The sequence below is a fragment of the Aquarana catesbeiana genome, linkage group LG03 (assembly GCF_042186555.1).
Source record: "Aquarana catesbeiana isolate 2022-GZ linkage group LG03, ASM4218655v1, whole genome shotgun sequence".
Lineage (NCBI taxonomy): Eukaryota > Metazoa > Chordata > Amphibia > Anura > Ranidae > Aquarana > Aquarana catesbeiana.
Window position 1 is genome coordinate 598,153,378 of NC_133326.1, and position 20,010 is coordinate 598,173,387.

General features: G+C 43.4%; 1 protein-coding gene across 2 annotated transcripts in view; it reads left to right on the forward strand.

Moving 5' to 3' along the window:
• LOC141132999 (oxaloacetate tautomerase fahd2, mitochondrial) overlaps window positions 1–20,010 on the forward strand; it is a 66,628-nt gene that overhangs the window by 18,289 nt on the left and 28,329 nt on the right. For both annotated transcript variants that reach the window (XM_073622054.1, XM_073622055.1), the window contains exons 3-5: window positions 807–1,023; window positions 13,570–13,629; window positions 19,519–19,681. In XM_073622054.1, coding sequence (XP_073478155.1) covers window positions 807–1,023; window positions 13,570–13,629; window positions 19,519–19,681 — 440 coding nt within the window. The remainder of the gene's footprint in view (window positions 1–806; window positions 1,024–13,569; window positions 13,630–19,518; window positions 19,682–20,010) is intronic.

Consider the following 20,010-nt stretch of genomic DNA (forward strand, 5'->3'; position numbering starts at 1 on the left):
GGGTGTGTGTCAAAGGTGACCGAGTGATTTCTAACCCAAAGTGGGCTGAAAAGGTGTACAGGCAGTCCCCCGGGTGACCAAGATAAGTTGAATTTGTATGCAAGTTGGAACAGGTAAATTTTTTTAGGTGTATTGGATAGCATAGGGAAGGGTTATCACCCCTGTAACATTTGTTTTGATGTCCGTGCCCCTATTCAGAAGATTCCACCTCACTTTCTGTCCCAATGACAATTGGATTTTGAACATTTTGGGTTGTTGTGGAAACAAGGATTGGTGATAAAGCTCCAGTGGAGACACCTTTTTCTCATAATAACTCTTACAGGAGTGAATTTCCCTTCCTAGGGGTAGATTTCTTCTCATTTCCTGTTGTCTCCCTCCGTTTGTAAGTATGAGTCGCTTGAAAGTCGGATGTTTGTAACTCGGGGACCGCCTGTATATGGAGTGTTAGAGAGAGGGTTTCAAAGTGTATAGCACCGTCAGTCTAACTCTGCAAGCAAGCTTACAGGAAAGGAGAGCAAAGTGATGACCTCATCAGTCATCAGTATGCTGCTGCTCCTTCATTGTCCAGTTTAAAGGCTGGAGCTGATCCCGGAACAGGCTGTACTGTTATCTGAAAAGTAGTTGGACAGAAGTCCAAAACTTGGCTGTTCTGTGTGGCAGGGAGGCCTACACAACAGGACTGGCATAAAAAAATGACATTCTTCGGTAGTGAAAACAGATTACATGCTATATTTCAGTTGTATATTTCCTATGTGTCCAGAGTTCATCATCGATTGTTTTGGTCACCTTCATTTCCCGTTCCACAGAGCGTTGAACTCCGGTCAGCATATTCTGAACCGCAATGACCTTACTATTTTGGCTCCGATCACCAACCCAGACAAAGTTGTTTGTGTCGGGATGAATTATGTGGACCACTGCCTGGAGCAGAATGTTCCTGTTCCTAAAGAGCCCATCATCTTCAGCAAGTTCCCCAGCTCCATCATTGGCCCATATGACTCCATTGTCCTTCCACCTGAAAGCAAGGTAAATGTAGTACGATAGAAATGCTTTTATATGACAGTAAGCTAAAAGTTGTGTACACACAGCTCTTGTATGTCAGAAGCTGCTTCTGGCTTCAAGGTTAAAGCTGAAGTTGAGATATGGCAATTTTTACATGGTTACAATGATCCAGGCCAGCTTTGACCGGTAAAAGTATGTATTGTATGTGCCATACCTGTGGGATCCCCTTTGAAGCTTGAAATCACAGTAGTAGGCACTCCTGTGTTCAGTATAAGAAACAACCCAATATACAGTATCCAAACACCAGCCCCAAATGAACATCAATCCAGGGAGTTCACAAGAACTGCCTGGGTGCTGAGACATGGGTCACAGAGATAGACACCAAATCTAAAACCATGAACATACAGCAGCAAAGTACACAGAAATATAATATGAATGATAATGCATCACAAAGTTAGATGCTATATGTGTTGTCAGTGATGGTAATCAGTGATCGTGTTCTGTTTGGTAAAAATACAGATCTACATGAACCTGCACCACAGGAGAGGGGTGGTGCAACCTCGGGGTCAGCCATAAGTCAAGATTCAGCCAAGAATCACTCTGTGAAAAAAATGTGTCACCTGGCGCAAAAATTTATATTTAAAGCGGTATTCCACTGTTTTTTTAGTATATTAAAAGTCAGCAGCTACAAAAAGTATAGCTGCTGACTTTTAATAAACAGACACTCACCTGTCCCACGGTCCAGCAATGCAGCCGCCCGAAGCCTCCGTTTTCTCCCCCTCCTCTCTGCCGGCGCCGACATTGAGAGTGTGGGCGCCCGGCTGTGACAGTTTGCGGCTTCACAGCCGGGCATGAGCCGCGCTGTGCTCCATCAATGGCCAGGCAATGTTCTGGGACCTGTCACGTATCCCAAAAAAATGACATGCCAATTGTGGCATGTCAGGGGGCGAGGAGTACTTAAAGCGGAAGTTTCATTTTTGGGTGGAACTCCGCTTTAAAAATATTAAATAAAATAAAATCTGCTGTAGTTAGAAATTTTCTACCTTTGGTTAGAGGAAAGTTGATATTGTATGAAAAATGTAACTGCGCTGATAAAGTGCTTGTATATTATTACCACTAATAACGGTATCAGTAAAATGTGCACAAACATAAAAACTGTATAACTTTATAGTGCATAGTTATAGTGCAAATTATTAAATCATTAAGTGCAAAAATTGCAAATTTATCAAAACTGCAGGACACAGGTTTTTAACAATCTTTTCCAAGGTCCACTTCACAATTCTAGCATTTAAATCCCATGTGCGTAGTGTGTTCAAAATCACATCCGTGCTATTTTAGAAGCTTTTTCACCACTTCATGCATCACCACCACCTTCTGAAATGGTCACTTACCAGAGCCTAGAAAAAACTTTGCCTTTGGTTCATATTGGGATAACCACTCCACTTTTCTGGCATTTCTCCAGCTAGATTGCGACTAGTTACTCCTCAAATCTTGATCTCTCATAAGTAAACAGCCATTATTGTGCAATATGCTTTTAAAAATGTATTTAAACCAACAAGGTAAACACCCCCAATTATAAAAATGTGCATTCACAATTCAGGTGCCTTTAGACCGGCACTGAGCCATTCCAGCAGTGTATTTTTTGGGTTAGTACCGCCGCTTTGTCTCCCAAGATCAGTGTATGTTCCAAGCCTCGATCTGGTGTGGGTTGGGACAGGAAGTGACATCAGCATCAGGAGGCTTCTGGGTAACCACTGATGTCACTTCCTGTCCCAACCCGCACCAGATCAGATGTGTTCCCTACTGTAATATGGGAACGCCCGTCAGTGGAGATCCTTAATGCCGCTCCCGGAGAGGTGGAATACAGCAGCACGGATTCGAGGGGACACCTCATGCTAGAGGGGGACAACACCATTGGAACACATCCACTACGCCTGTTACCCCTGTAGGGGTGGGGCGCTCCGATGAGTGCAAGCACAATAGGGTGATACAGATGAAAGTGGGGCTCACGGAAGATTCACCTAATCTCCTTTGCACGGATCACTTTTCACAGACTGCTTTTTGATAGTGTGTATATATATATATATGTGTGTGTGTGTGTGTATATATATATATATATATATATATATATATATATATATATATATATATATATATATATATATATATATATGTAGGAAAAAATGCGAGGAACGATGCTTTGATGCAAAAAAGTGTCCTTTTACTGAAAATCCTTCATTACATAGTTCAAATGCAAGCAAGCCACTGTACAGTTCCGAGCGCAATTCGCTCTTCGTCAGACTTTTCTGGCTGTGTGTGAAAAGCCAAACCACATCATGTTCTCTTATCCACACCCAGTCCAGTTCACACCTGTGTTCACTTAAGTAATTACCATAAACAAACTACCTATATATATATATATATATATATATATATATATATATACAAATATTTAACCCCACTATATACATCCAATATAGTAAACTATCTTGAATTTCCCCAATATAGAGTTATTCACATCAGTTTCATCCTCATTATATATAGATCCTCCATTAGTATAATATTATGGAATGAATTAACTATCTCATATGTTTAAATAAACATCTTTCCAATCATTTCTCATAAATACAATAGTATTCTTGATTATATCTCAGATCTCCTCATAGATTCCAGCTGATATTCTATTATCTAATATTCCCAACGGAATTTCTTTCCAATCGATCTAAAAGAAATATGACATAATAAGACCTGGTTATAATTACTTTGTATCTCATATCAAATTTCTAATTTTATAATTTATAAATCATAATCCTTGTTCATACCATCAGGATGCAGGGACTGTAATTTATTGATCCACCAAACCTCACGTTTTTTCAATTTTAAAATCCTATCACCCCCTCTTTTGTCGTGGGGAATCTCTTCCAACACCATAAATCGTAGGTCAGTGTCTTTATGTCCCATCTCAGAAAAATGACACGATACAGGGAGACCTGATTGAGGATGTCTAATCATGCTGCGATGCTGTGCAATGCGATCTTTAATTTTTTGGGTCGTCTCCCCCACATAAAGGAGATTACAAGGGCATGTAAGAATGTAAATCACATATGATGATTGACAGGTATGAAAGCCATTTATTTTTATATTATTATTTGTTCTAGGATGGGAAAAATCATTGCCTTTAATCATTAGATTACATTGGATACAATTAAGACAAGGGTAACACCCCTTCCTTTTGCTACCTAAAAAAGTCATTCTTTTCTCCTCCTGCCTACCAGGTTTGAATTCAGATCGTACCAAAAAGTTGCGCAAAGTTTTATTACGTCGATATGCTTTCATAGGAGTTAATTGAAACTCCTCTATCTGAGGATATGATCGTTTTAATATCGTCCAATGTTTTCTTAATATATTAAAGATCTTATCACTATAACTATTAAATTGAAAGACAAATGGAATCCTAGATCTATCAGATAAATACTTTTTCTTTTTGCAATTGTCAATGGGGTTCAGAATTTTATTTAATTCCTGTCTTATCAAATCCTCTGGATAACCCCGCTCCTTAAACTTACCGCACATTTCATCTAGTCTCTGATCTCTTATTGTAGTCTCACTCACAATACGCATCACTCTGAGAAGTTGGCTTCTAATGATAGAACTAAAAACGTGGGGGGGATGGTAGCTGTCATACCTTAACAGCTGATTCCTATCTGTGGGTTTGGTGTATGTCAGTTTCAATCCGTCCATGTTTTAGATATGCCCGTACATCCAAAAAGGGGACCGAGTCCCCACCAATGTGTATTTTAAACTGGATATTAGGTAAAAGACTGTTAATCATCTCATCAAAGGCGTTGAGTGATTCAATGTTGCCCCGCCATATGGCAAAAATGTCATCTATATAGCGCCACCAAGTGGCGCAATGCTTCCGAAAACTTTCATTGACAAAAATATATTTCTGTTCAAAATCATGCATAAAAGAACAAAGATTGAAAGAGAAGAGGGTAACCCACCTGATGTCTGTATGTATGTATATATATATATATATATATATATATATATATATATATATATATATATATATATATATATATATATATATATTATAATTACACATATGTTCGTTATATATTTTTGGGACTTATTACTTTGGATTAGCACCTGTCACTTTATCACTTATTATTTTTTGTGCAGATCAGCACTGTGTTTTTTATATTTTTGTTTTTTTATTGCTCATTTGAGTTTACATTTATCTCTTTATACGTGGATATAATTTTTTGTGTCCATATATATATTTTTTGGCACATAACACTCATTCCTATTACATGTAATATATATATATTTTTTTCTATGATTAGTTGAACATAGTCGTCGTTTTTTGCAATTTTCACGTCCACATATTATACTTTTATCTTTTAAGATATTGTGTTATGCTGCACCTAACACTTATTAACCACTTAACAACCGGCCCATAGCCAAATGACGGCTACAGGGCGGTTGGATAACTCTGGGAGGGCGTACTATGACGTCCTCCTGGAGAAACGGTCCCGCGCGCCCCCCCGGGCGCGCACACGGGAACATCCGTGTTCGCCGGGTCCACGGGACCCGGCGCAACACGGATCGCGGTAAAGGGCCAATGACAGCGGCCCTTTACCATGTGATCACTCCGTCCAATGACGGAGCGATCACAAATGTCAACAAAGGCTGTGCTGCAGGGTCAGCACAAGTTCATCGCTCTCCTCTCCTCACACCGATGCAGCGTGAGAGGAGAGGAGAGCTTCACAGTGCCGAACAGTGAGTTTTTTTATATTACCAGTGCCCAGCAGTGCCACAGCAGTGCCCCAACAGTGCCACAACAGTGCCCCAACTGTGCCACAACAGTGTCATCTGTGCCACAAGTGCCATCTGTGCCACATCTGTGCCACCTGTGCCACATCTGTGCCATCTGCCACCTCTGTGCCACCTCTGTGCCACCAGAGCCACACCAGTGCCACACCAGTGCCACACTAGTGCCACTTGTGCCAATCAGTGCCACCTGTGCCCATCAGTGCCACCTGTGCCCATCTGCGCCACGACAGTACCACATCAGTGTCGCCAGTGCCGCCTGAGCCCACCAGTGCCGCCTGAGCCCACCAGTGCCACCTCTGTGCCACTACAGTGCACACCAGTGCAACCAGTGCCACTACAGTGCACACCAGTGCCACCTGTGCCCAACCAGTGCCACCTGTGCCCAACCAGTGCCACCTGTGCCCAACCAGTACCACCTGTGCCCATCAGTGCCACCTGTGCCCATCAGTGCCGCCTGTGCCCATCAGTGCCGCCTGTGCCCATCAGTGCCGCCAGTGCCACATCAGTGCTGCCTGTCCCACATCAGTGCCGCCTGTGCCACATCAGTGCCGTCAGTGCCGCCTGTGCCCACCAGTGCCACCTGTGCCCACCAGTGCCACCAGAGCCACCTCTGTGCCCACCAGAGCCACCTCTGTGCCCACCAGAGCAACACCAGTGCAGCCAGAGCCACACCAGTGCAGCCAGAGCCACACCAGTGCCACCTGTGCCCATCAGAGCCACCTCTGTGCCCACCAGAGCCACCTCTGTGCCCACCAGAGCCACACCAGTGCAGCCAGAGCCACACCAGTGCAGCCAGAGCCACACCAGTGCAGCCAGAGCCACATCAACCTCACCAGCTACCAGTATGGCAAAACAATTATTTACAGCCGAGGAGGCCTACCAGCGTCTCAGCATGACCGATGAGAGCAGCGGGGAGCTCTCTGAGTCTCTGTCCGATTCGGATTCGGCCTATGAACCCGTGACAAGCAGCGGGTCCGATACAGAATCAGAAGAGGAACGTGTGCCCGTGAAAAGAAGGCGTTCTGGCGTGGAGCAGCAGCCTACTACCACCTCGAGTGCAGTGCCGTCCACCTCCAGGGCAGCGCCGTCCACCTCCAGGGCAGCGCCGTCCACCTCCAGCGCAGTGCCGTCCACCTCAAGCGCAGTGCCGTCCACCTCAAGCGAAGAGCCACTGCAACAAAGGCCAGGCACCAGTAGGGTGTCATCTCAGCCCCAAAGGGATAGAAGCCATGCCAGCCTACCCTATGCCCTTCAAAACCCCCTGTGGCTTCCCCCTAATTCCGGAGCAGCAAATATCCCCCCTTTTACCGCCCAGCCAGGTGTCCAGGTGAACACCGATAATTTTGTCATGCTCGATTTTTTTTATTTGATTTTCACGGAAGACTTTCTATCATCCATTGTGGCCCAGTGCAACCTTTACGCACAGCAGTACATCGTAAGCAACCCTGGCTCTAGTTATGCCCGTCCCTTTGAGTGGAAAGAGCTTACCATAGCAGAATTTAAAATTTTCTTAGGCCTAACTTTTACAATGGGTCTCACAAAAAAAAACCAAATGTACTCATATTGGTCAACTAACCCCGTCCACCACATGCCACTCTTCTCTTCAAAAATGCCAAGATCAAGATACCTTATGATTTTGCGCTTCCTTCACTATAATGACAACACCCAGTGCCCTCCCCGAAATGACCCAGCATTTGACAAATTATTCAAACTTCGGCCACTCCTAAATTATTTCTCAGAAAAATTTCCCCAGCTATATACCCCCGACCAGAATATTTCTGTTGATGAGTCCCTAGTAAAATTTACAGGCAGGCTTGGCATCAAACAGTTTATCCCCAGCAAAAGGGCCCGATATGGGGTTAAAATGTATAAACTTTGCGACCGAGCCACGGGGTACATTTACGCCTTCCGGGTGTACGAAGGGAAGGACACCCAACTGCATCCCCCTGAATGTCCAGAATATATTGGAACCAGCAGCAAAGTTGTCTGGGAGCTCGTTTATCCACTGCTTGGAAAGGGGTACCACCTTTATGTGGATAATTTTTATACTAGCTTGCCCCTCTTCCGCAATCTTCACCGGAGGGACACCCCAGCATGTGGTACTGTAAGAACCAATAGAAAAGGCTTCCCGCAAAAATTGGTCAAGGAAAGGCTACGCCGAGGGGATACGGTGGCTTTGCGGAACCAGGAGCTATTGGCTGTCAAGTGGAGGGACAGACGAAACGTCCACATGCTGACGACAATCCACAATGACACCTACGTGGAAGTCCCAAGAAGAAACGGCCCAGTCCAGAAACCTGCTTGTATTTATGATTACAATTTATTTATGGGGGGAGTGGACTTTAACGATCAGATGATTGAACCCTACCTTCCCACAAGAAAATCCCGTCACTGGTATAAAAAAGTGTCCATTTATTTTTTCGGTTTGGCCATGTACAACACTTACGTAATTTACCAAGAATCTACTGAGACCCCCGTATCCTATCTGCAATACCAGGAACAAGTAATCTCCTCCCTTTTGTACCCTGAAAGCCCACCAGAAAATATTCGCTCTGATTCCGTGAGCAGACTTCACGAACGCCACTTTCCTGACAAAATCCCCCCCCGTGAAACAGGCCACAGACGTCAGAAAAAATGCCGGGTGTGCTCCAGAAGAGGAATTAGAAGAGACACCACGTATTATTGTCCCGATTGTCCTTCCCAACCAGGCCTCTGTATAAGCGAATGTTTCCGCCGTTACCATACTTCTCTACAATATTAGGGAAGTATGGTAAACGTAATTCTCATTTCCTGTAATTTTCCTCCACACCCCTTATGCCACTGCACTGAACCCGATTTACCTCTGCCTTCTCCGGAATCGACCCTGGCCTGTTATACGACCAAGCTTCTGCCTAACACTAAAACTGTACCTACCTCTGCCTTCTCCGGAACTGACCCTGGCCTGTTATACGACCAAGCTTATGCCTAACGCTGATTTGTACCTACCTCTGCCTGCTCTGGAACTGACCCTGGACTGTTTGACCACGTTTTTTTTGCCTGCCTCTTGGACTGATCATTTACCCTGCTATGCTAGTGGGAACACAGGGGTCTCACATATGTGAGGGGCTCCAGAAATGTTTTTCTGGATGAAGAAATCTAACTTTTTAGCTTTCTCATTCCCAGATTTAGGGTCTGGAGACTCGGAGGCTTCAAAGAGATTTGGGTGGGAGAAGCCTCTACCCCTGTCCCCATTCTTTCCTGGTCTGCTACTTGGACCATGTTCCTGCTTACTACCAGGACCAATATTTTGGCACTGCTGGCAATGTCTCTACGTGCACTGACCCTGGACTGTACAAGGACATTATCCCTGCCTGTACTATGGACAATATTCCTGCCCGCTGCCTGGACAATTCCATTCACTGTGGATGACCACGTCCCTGCCTGCTGCCTGGATCAGGGCTCTCCTCCTGTGGACAACTGCACTACTAAAACTACAGGTAATCTTTTGTTTACCCTTTGCTCAGCAGAATGTATTTTAGGGTGTAATTCATGGTATGTTCATGCTATGTGTTAGAAATATGAAGGGCCTTCAAAAATGTAATAGACTGTAAGGAAATTAGATGTGTAATTTATGCTCCTAGAACGCCTGAATGTGCTACTTCAATGTTGGGCCTCTGTATGTGGCCAGGTTGTGTAAAAGTCTCACACATTTGGTATCGCCATATTCGGAAGGAGTAGCAGAATATATTTTGGGGTGTCATTTTTGCTATGTACATGCTATGTGTCGGAAATATCTTAGAAATGGACAACTTTGTGTAAAAAAAATGCGTTTTCATTTTTTTTCCACATTTTCCACAAACTTCTGGAAAAAAATGAACCATTCAAAAGACTCAATATGCCTCATAGATTATACGTTGGGGTGTTTTCTTTCCAAAATGGGGTCACTTTGTGGGCGTTTCCATTGTCCTGGTGCTCCAGGGCCGTCAAAAGTGTAATAGGTGGTTGAGAGATTAGATGTGTAATTTATGCTCCTAGAACGCCTGAATGTGCTACTTCAATGTTGCGCCTCTGTATGTGGCCAGGTTGTGTAAAAGTCTCACACATGTGGTATCGCCATACTCGGAAGGAGTAGCAGAATATATTTTGGGGTGTCATTTTTGCTATGTACATGCTATGTGTCGGAAATATCTTAGAAATGGACAACTTTGTGTAAAAAAAAATGCGTTTTCATTTTTTTTCCACATTTTCCAAAAACTTGTGGAAAAAAATGAACCATTCAAAAGACTCATTATGCCTCATAGATTATACGTTGGGGTGTTTTCTTTCCAAAATGGGGTCACTTTGTGGGCGTTTCCATTGTCCTGGTGCTCCAGGGCCTTCAAAAGTGTAATAGGTGGTTGAGAGATTAGATGTGTAATTTATGCTCCTAGAACGCCTAAATGTGCTACTTCAATGTTGCGCCTCTGTATGTGGCCAGGTTGTGTAAAAGTCTCACACATGTGGTATCGCCATACTCGGAAGGAGTAGCAGAATATATTTTGGGGTGTCATTTTTGCTATGTACATGCTATGTGTCGGAAATATCTTAGAAATGGACAACTTTGTGTAAAAAAAAATGCGTTTTCATTTTTTTTCCACATTTTCCAAAAACTTCTGGAAAAAAATGAACCATTCAAAAGACTCATTATGCCTCATAGATTATACGTTGGGGTGTTTTCTTTCCAAAATGGGGTCACTTTGTGGGCGTTTCCATTGTCCTGGTGCTCCAGGGCCTTCAAAAGTGTAATAGGTGGTTGAGAGATTAGATGTGTAATTTATGCTCCTAGAACGCCTAAATGTGCTACTTCAATGTTGCGCCTCTGTATGTGGCCAGGTTGTGTAAAAGTCTCACACATGTGGTATCGCCATACTCGGAAGGAGTAGCAGAATATATTTTGGGGTGTCATTTTTGCTATGTACATGCTATGTGTCGGAAATATCTTAGAAATGGACAACTTTGTGTAAAAAAAATGCGTTTTCATTTTTTTTCCACATTTTCCAAAAACTTCTGGAAAAAAATGAACCATTCAAAAGACTCATTATGCCGCATAGATTATACGTTGGGGTGTTTTCTTTCCAAAATGGGGTCACTTTGTGGGCGTTTCCATTGTCCTGGTGCTCCAGGGCCTTCAAAAGTGTAATAGGTGGTTGAGAGATTAGATGTGTAATTTATGCTCCTAGAACGCCTGAATGTGCTACTTCAATGTTGCGCCTCTGTATGTGGCCAGGTTGTGTAAAAGTCTCACACATGTGGTATCGCCATACTCGGAAGGAGTAGCAGAATATATTTTGGGGTGTCATTTTTGCTATGTACATGCCATGTGAGAGAAATAACCTGTTGTGATGACAATTTGGTGTGAAAAAAAATAAAAATAAAAAAAATCTTCATTTTGCAAAGAATTGTGGGAAAAAATAACAATTTAAAAAAACTCACCATGCCTCTTACTAAATACCTTGGAATGTCTACTTTCCAAAAAGGGGTAATTTTGTGGGTATTTGTACTTTCCTGGCTTGTTAGGGTCTCAAGAAATGAGATAGGCCTCAGTACATCAGGTGTGATCAGATGTGATCAATTTTCAGTGATTGGCACCATAGCTTGTAGACTCTATAACTTTCACACAGACTAAATAATATCCACTAATTTGGGTTATTTTTACCAAAGATATGTAGCAGTATAAATTTTGGCCCAAATTTATGAAGAAAAATTACTTATTTGCAAAATTTTATAATACAAATGAAGAAAAATGCATTTTTTTACAAAATTTTCGGTCTTTTTTCATTTATAGCACAGAAAATAAAAAACCCAGAGGTGATCAAATACCACCAAAAGAAAGCTCTATTTGTGTGAAAAAAAGGACGAAAATTTCATATGGGTACAGTGCTGCATGACTGAGTAATTGTCATTCAAAATGTGAGAGCACCAAAAGCTGAAAATTGGTCTGGTTATTAAGGGGGTTTAAGTGCCCAGTTGTCAAGTGGTTAATATTTTTTGATGAAACTCATTTACATCATATGCCATTTTTATTTTTTAAATTTGACCTATTCTGTGTACACATGCATCTTTACCATATATTTTAATTTATTTTATTTGTGTTTGGGTGTAGAGGTTCACATATACCTTTTAACATTGTTTCACTTCATACGTCGAGCTGGTAATATTTTTAATAGTGGAATGGATTCATATTTAGTTTATATTATGTGAACAGCGCCATTCCCCTGAGTTTTTTCAGTTTCTAGGACCCCACTTAGGTGGTGTTCACAATTAGGGGGCTGCAGTTCTCCTTTCCCTAAGCGCAGATTTTTTGTGTTTCTATAGGAAGAGAAAATAAATCTCTCCAAAGGAAAAGAAATGCCGGCTTAGGCCTCTTTCACACGGATGATCCGTATGTCCGTTTTTCATCCATCCGTTTTCGGATGAAAAACGGACATACAGTCATCCCTATGGAACGTCGGATGTCAGCGGTGACATGTCCGCTGACATCCGACCCCGCTCCGATCCGAAAAGTGTAACGGAGGAAAAACCTACTTTTCCCTCCGTTTTCGGATCGGATCGGATGACGACGGACACTACGGACCGTCATCATCCGATCCCCCCATAGGGGAGAGCGGCGCTCTGACAGGTCCGTCGCTGCACAGCGTGCAGCGATGCACCTGTCATCTTCCTGCTCAGCGGGGATCGGCGGAGCGATCCCCGCTGAGCCAGCGTGTGTTCACGGGGCGGATCTTGACTGATCTGCCCCGTGTGAAAGAGGCCTAAGACAGTTGCCAATGGAACATTTCCTCACTTTAAGTCCAAGTGATAGTGGTTACCAGGACCAATACACAGACAGCAATAAAAACCTGACAGAGGATCTTTTCCCATACCACTCTATCCAAAGAAACATGTTTTGGCTTTGGATACATTGAAGCGGAGTTCCAGCCATTTTTGTGTTTTATTAAAAGTTAGCAGCTAGAAAAAGCTTTTTTCCAGAAGATTCCAGGGAAGAATGGGGAGAGGAGAACTAGGCAGCCTGAATGTAAGTGGGAGCAGGTTCCTGTCAAAATTGGCATAGAAGGGGATAAGGAGTGATTAAAGCGGAACTTTTGGGTAGAACTCCGCTTTAAGTACTGCATACCTAATGCTTTAGCAAAACAACCCCATGCTGTACTCTTTATAACTCATATATTCAATAAAATCAGTTTCATTAAAAAAAAAATGTTGATGTATTTTTCATAAATGCCTGAAGGATGATAGCTATGGCACCTTTTCCAGGTGACTTTGTTACATTTTCACTATATTAGTGGAAAATCAAAGGAACAATATAATTTGTCACACTAGGTTGGGGACCTTTGTATTGTATTGCAGCAAACTTTCTGTATTAGTACTGCTTGGACACACCCCAAAAGCTTGTCCTGAAAATTTGGATGTTAGGGAAAAAAAAAAATGATCACGGACAGTACTCAATAGTTCTTGAAGTAGTTTAGCTATTAATAGTATTACACATTTTCACCACTAGAGGATGCTGCTATATTTTATATTCTAAGTCTTGTCATCCATTGTTATCGTTTCTGAACTTCCTTTTTACATTTTTGGCACTTCAGGTTTCTTGTTTTCTAATGCAAATGATGAAATTTTTTCAGCATGATTTGTTCATGTTTTTAAGTTACCCATTAAAGGTTTTTGCACAAGACATTGGTTGCATGTATAGTAAATATTTTACCATTCTCTTTGCAGGAAGTGGATTGGGAGGTTGAATTGGCCTTTGTTATTGGGAATAGGGGGAAAAACATTAAGGTAAGAATTACAAAACAATGATTATATTTCAGATGCAGTTTTCTTAACCAATATGTTTAATAATAAAAATGCATGTCGTGGCCTTCTGGCTTGAAGGCTAAAACCAACAAAGGCACTGTGCTATGCCATGTAAATCCAGCACAAGTTTATGGTACAGATGAAATTCAAACAGCATTTTAACTCTTAGCTGTGGCAAGAATCCAGCTGCTCCTCCTGGATTCACAGGTTGCAGCCTCTCAGCTTGTACAAAGCAATGACAGGCTGACAGATTTGCTGCGGTTAGGGGCCGATGATCGCAAGTTGTTTACACCCAGGAGTGATTATCTGTCCCTAACGGCAGGTAATCCATTTTACAATTGCATCTGAACACCAGCAAACAGCTGCGCTTGTAACTGTCCACAACCATCTGTGAATCCTGCTAGATTCTTGCCGCAGCTGAAGTTTAAATCTCCTGTGAATGAAGCCTAAAAGAAGATGGTGCTATGCTGTGTAGTGTAAATCATGCTGTCCTCATTACTTTAGTCTGTAAACCCAACAAAGTCTACAGTTTTGTGTTTTGTAAATACACCACATGGATCTGTTTGATTAGAGCATGTGTCGAACACATCGCCTGTGGAGCGAATCCGGCCTCCCAGGCTATTTCATGTGACTCTTACACCCAGGCCTTTTTTAATCCAGAATGTGTCGGAGCACCTTTCTGCCACCACAGACACCCGCCTTCTGCTGAACGCTGTGTTTACAAGGACCGCTTTCCTCTCAGCCGCTCTCACAGATCCCTGCCTGCCCTGCACTTACAGCAGGGATAACGGAGATGAAGATGCATTGTGCATACTTGCCAACAGTCCTGATTTTCCCGGGACAATCCCGATTTTGGGACCCTCGTCCCGATTCATTTCCCGGGATTTTGCCTTTGTCCCAGGAAAATCGGGAATGTTTTAGGCAAAAAACGGCCGGCGGGCTACAAAAAGATGGCCGCCTCATTTCTCCTTGTGTTCAGTGGAGAGGGGAGGGGCAGCCAATCGGCTGCTCTCTTTAGTGTACAGTTCTCTTGTACACTGAAGCCTATTGGCTGCACGGCCCCGTCTCTCTCCACTGAACACACGTGAAAGGAATTGTAGCTGCTACTGCTGGGGACATGATACACTGTAATAAAGGAGATCGCCGCTGCCTGGGGACACCAGATGTAAGGAGGGGCTCCGCTGCTGGGGACACCAGATGTGATGAGGGGCTCCGCTGCTGGGGACACCAGATGTGATGAGGGGCTCCGCTGCTGGGGACACCAGATGTGATGAGGGACTCCGCTGCTGGGGACACCAGATGTGATGAGGGGCTCCGCTGCCTGGGGACACCAGATGTGATGAGGGGCTCCGCTGCCTGGGGACACCAGATGTGATGAGGGGCTCCGCTGCCTGGGGACACCAGATGTGCTGAGGGGCTCCGCTGCCTGGGGACACCAGATGTGATGAGGGGCTCCGCTGCCTGGGGACACCAGAAGTGATGAGGGGCTTCGCTGCTGGGGACACCAGAAGTGATGAGGGGCTTCGCTGCTGGGGACACCAGAAGTGATGAGGGACTCCGCTGCTGGGGACACCAGATGTGATGAGGGGCTCCGCTGATTGAGACACCAGATGTGAGGAGGGACTCCGCTGGGGGGACCTGGTGGCAGGCGACGTGGCAAGTGACACGCTCAGGGCTAACAATGATTCTGCATTATGCTGAGTTGAACTATTTCATTTTATATATCAATGTAATAATAGAAATAATGCGCTTCAATCATCCTGACACCATAACAACCATGGTGCTGGGATGATTGTAATGCTAACACCAGGTGTTTGGAGTATCTTTATCTGCTGATTTGTTAAACTCTGGAATACACATTTCTATTGTGGTGTAGGATCTGGGCCTGCTGTCCCTGCATCCCTCTTTCTTTCTTTCTCCCTCCCTCCGTCTTTTCCCCTTTCTTGCTCCATCTCTCATTCTTCTCAGACTCTAACCACACCCCCTTTTGAACCACGCCCGCTTAAGCCACACCCACAATTTCACACAAACCACACCCATTTTTGGTGCGGCACCCTGCATTTCTTTTTGCTATGTCACGCCTACAAACGCATGCCCCATCACCTGATTATAATAAGACTCCGCCTACAGCCAAAAAAGTGTCCCTATACATTTTTTTTACAATGTTGCCAACTATGACTGTGGAATGAGGCATCACATGGTAAGCTGCACTGTGATTCCCATCTGTGCCCAGGTGCACAGATGCCGACCTTTGATCTCCTTGCAAGAGAGAGAGAGGTGAGGCTGCCTATACTGCCTGGAGGTACTGGAGAAGGGCCGGGTAGGTGAGATGCAAGAAATTTATTTTGGGGGGATCAGGGCTGTGGATGGAAATGTGTGCAGAGTTGGTAGAGGGTAGTGCAGAGGTCAGATCGGAGGAGCGGTGGATGTGACAGCCTGCGAAGGAGAGCTGAACCCTGCACACTGCATAGCATACCCCTAAACCCTGCACTTTATATGTAGTGTACTCCTGAACCTTGCACTCTGTACACGGCACACCCCTGAACTCTTCACTCTGTATGTAGTGCACCCTTGAACTCTGCACTTTGAGCATAGGACACTTCTGAAACTGTACTCTGTACATATCACACCCCTGAACTCTGCGCTCTTTACATAGCGTATCCCTGAACTCCACACCTAACTCCTGGAATGTATTGCCTCTTTAATCACTTGCCGACAAGCCGCCGCAGTACTGCAGCAACATGGCTCGGCTGCACGAATCGTCGTCATGTTACGTTGCTTCTTCTGGCGGCCACTAGGGGTGCTTGCCCCCGAAACCGATGCGAATGCCCGGTGGTCTCGATGACCGCCGGGCTCCCCCGATCGCTCGTGACACGGCGAGACCCGGGATCTCTTCCCCTAGCAATTCCCATCCCCCCTCCAGTTAGAACACACACTAGGGAACACAGCTAACCCCTTGATCGCCCCCTAGTGTTAACCTCTTCACTGCCAGTGACATTTTTACAGTAATCAATGCATTTTTATTGCACTGATCGCTGTATAAATGCCAGTGGTCCCAAAAATGTGTCAAAATTGTCCGATGTGTCCGCCATAATTGTCGCAGTCACGATAAAAATCACAGATCGCCACCATTACTAGTAAAAAATATAATAACAGTAAAAATGCTATAACTCTATCCCCTATTTTGTAGACGCTATAACTTTTGCGCAAACCAATCAATATACGCTTATTGCGATTTTTATTGCCAAAAATATGTAGAAGAATACATATCGGCCTAAACTGAGAAAAAATTTGCTTTTTTAAAAAGAAAAAAATGGGGATATTTATTATAGCAAAAAGTACAAAATATTGCGTTTTTTTTTTTTTCAAAATTGTCGCTATCTTTTTGTTTATAGCGCAAAAAATAAAAACCGCAGAGGTGATCAAATACCACCAAAAGAAAGCTCTATTTGTGGGGAAAAAAAGGACATCAATTTTGTTGGGGTGCAACGTCGCACTACCGCGCAATTGTCAGTTAAAGCGACAGTGCCGTATTGCAAAAAGTGCTCTGGTCAGGAAGGGGGTAAAATCTTCTGGGGCTGAAGCAGTTATGATCCTCCCACTGTGAAATTTGGCCACACCCACATATCCAGTGTGGTCCTTTTGAGGGCAACTATAATGCTGATATAGCCTGGAAATAAATTGAGTTTGACACCCTTGGGCTAGATCCATGTGATGCTGCTGTGCTGTGTAAAGTAAACCCTGCCCTTGAAGATGGATATTATCTTGCCAGTCATACACTGATATTAGCCACTATTTTCTGCCCCTTCAAATGTATTTCTGTTTAACAATAAAATTCTTTTCCTGCTAATCCTCCATCAGTGTTCTCTTCATTTATATACAGAACAATAGAAAGTGTATTCATCCTTCCTAGCCCAACCTCCCATGCTGCATTGGCATCCTTACTATAATCTCAGATCTGTGACCTATCATGATGCTGACAGCCCATGGCTTCCTCTTGATGGCCATGCTGTGCAGTTGATCCCATAGCTTCTATGCAACTGTGTCCTGAGGTTGGAGGCAAATGGGTGACAGTTCCATAGATGTCTGATGCCCGGTACACACGATGACATTATGGGGCGAATGATCATCCGTTTTTTTTTTTTTGCATGCTAATCTCAGATTGAATCTGATGAGTTTACTAAAGTCACGAAAATTCCCGTACGACAGAAATAAAATTCGGCAGTGATATCATTGCATTTTCGAACGATAGCTGTACTGAGTAAACGAAAATCGTACAATCTGGCATTGTACAAATTTTTTTTTTCGTGCATGTCCGATAGAATAATATCGGATGAACTGTCATGATCGGCTCTCAAAAGCTCTGTACTAACGAATCCGATTATCGTACGATCACTTTGAAAGTGGTGTTTTCCGTACAAATTTCTGATCGTGTATATGGGGCTTAAGGATTGCATACACAGGCTTAGCTAGTGGCAAGAAGAGTTTTCTGTGGACTTATAACATTGCAGCATACTTTGAACATAATTATGCTTTGGGAAGGGGGGAGTTGATTACTTTAGATAAAATGGGCTAGGCTTGAAGGATATGTGCATTTTTTTGTGAAAATGCAGTTATCCTTTTGGACCCATTTTTATACTTGTTTTCAGTATTGCACTGGTGTATGGACACTACAGTGCACCACTACTCATTTGGAATTGCAGCATCTGAATGTACACATACACTTACAAAAAACATATTTGCATACTCTGCATGTTGTGGTGTTTTGCCTTGTCAAAAATAGAGCGGGTGCATTGGGAGCCCCTTTAAAATGAATGGGCTGCCTTTAGGCTTCATGTACCTTAGCCTACACATAGGCTTTTAGCAGAGTTTAGGAGTTGCTGCAGTTAGCTGAGCTTCAACCTCCCTCTCCTGAACGAGATATTTGCGGACCGTTTTGACTGCCGTCCGCGGGAGAAGCAAAACCGTGCAGCATTTTGCGTTTTCCCATGGCCGCAGTAAATGTAGCCAGGGTGTACATGAAGCCTTATACAACCTGCCTCAATGCACAAAAATGCATGTTTCTATTGCATTGTAGGCTTTCTTCAGCAGGGCCCTCCTAAAGTCTTGTACACACGATCGGATTTTCGGCAGGGAATTGTGTGATGACAAACTGTTTGCCTAAAATCTGACCGTTAGTACGCTCCATCAGACAATTGTTGGCCAACTTTCCGCCAACAAATGTTGAATGGCAGACTTGGCGGACAACGGTCTGTTGTGAGATTTTCGTAGCTTCTGTACACAAGTTCGTCACACAGAAGTGCACAGTACAAACACGTATGCTCGGAATCAATGCTCACCAAACATGACATTAGCAGAAAGTGCCCAAAGGTTGGCACTCAAGAGCTGAAATTCCACAAAGTATGTCACTACGTTCGTTTTTGTTGGCCGATAATTGTGTGCCATTAGTATGCAAGACAAGTTCTGGCACACGCCCTTCAGACAAAAGTCTGACGCTCTGTTGGCCAACAATCCGATTGTGTGTACAAGGCTTAACTCCATAGTATTGAATTGTACTGTAACTGTATTGTCTCCCTGTATATTGTAAAGATCTGTGCAGACTGCTGGTGTTAAATAAATCCTGAATAATAATAACTTGTTAATCCTGTATAAGTACACACGTGCAAAGGTGTAAATTGGCACTTAAGGCCTACATGTTTGCTATTTGCTAGTGGTAAGTGGTTGCTTCCACGGAGACTTGCCAAGATTAGATGTGTTGCACAGCAAGCATGTAATCAATAATTGGGCAAAGGCAAAACTGTCAGATGTATTGTATGGCTATTGTTAGCCGCCTATATCCTGTCCACTGCTACATTTTCAGTGTTTACACAGGAGGAAGATGCAATGGAGTATGTTGCTGGATTTACTGTTGCTCATGACGTCAGTGCCCGTGACTGGCAGATGAAGAAGAATGGCAAGCAGTGGCTGCTGGGTAAAACATTTGACACATTCTGTCCACTTGGGCCAGCATTGGTTAGTAAAGACTCCATTTCAGGTACTGCAGGAAATGTCTTAAGCTCTCTTTATGTGTATATACATTGTTCTTGCATTTTGCCTTTAACCAGCTTACCCCCAGTATAATTTTGACACCTGATGCATGTAAAAATCAGCATTTTCTTGCCAGAAATTACTTGGAACCCATAAAGATTATATATTTTTTTTTTAAGCAGAGACCCTGGAGATTAAAATGGTGGTTATTGCAATTTCTGTCTGTATGCAATATTTGTGCAGAGGTTTTTCAAACGCAACGTTTTTTGTAAAAATCACACTTTGATGAATTTTAGTGCACACAACACAATATAAAAATGTTGGTAAAATATAAAA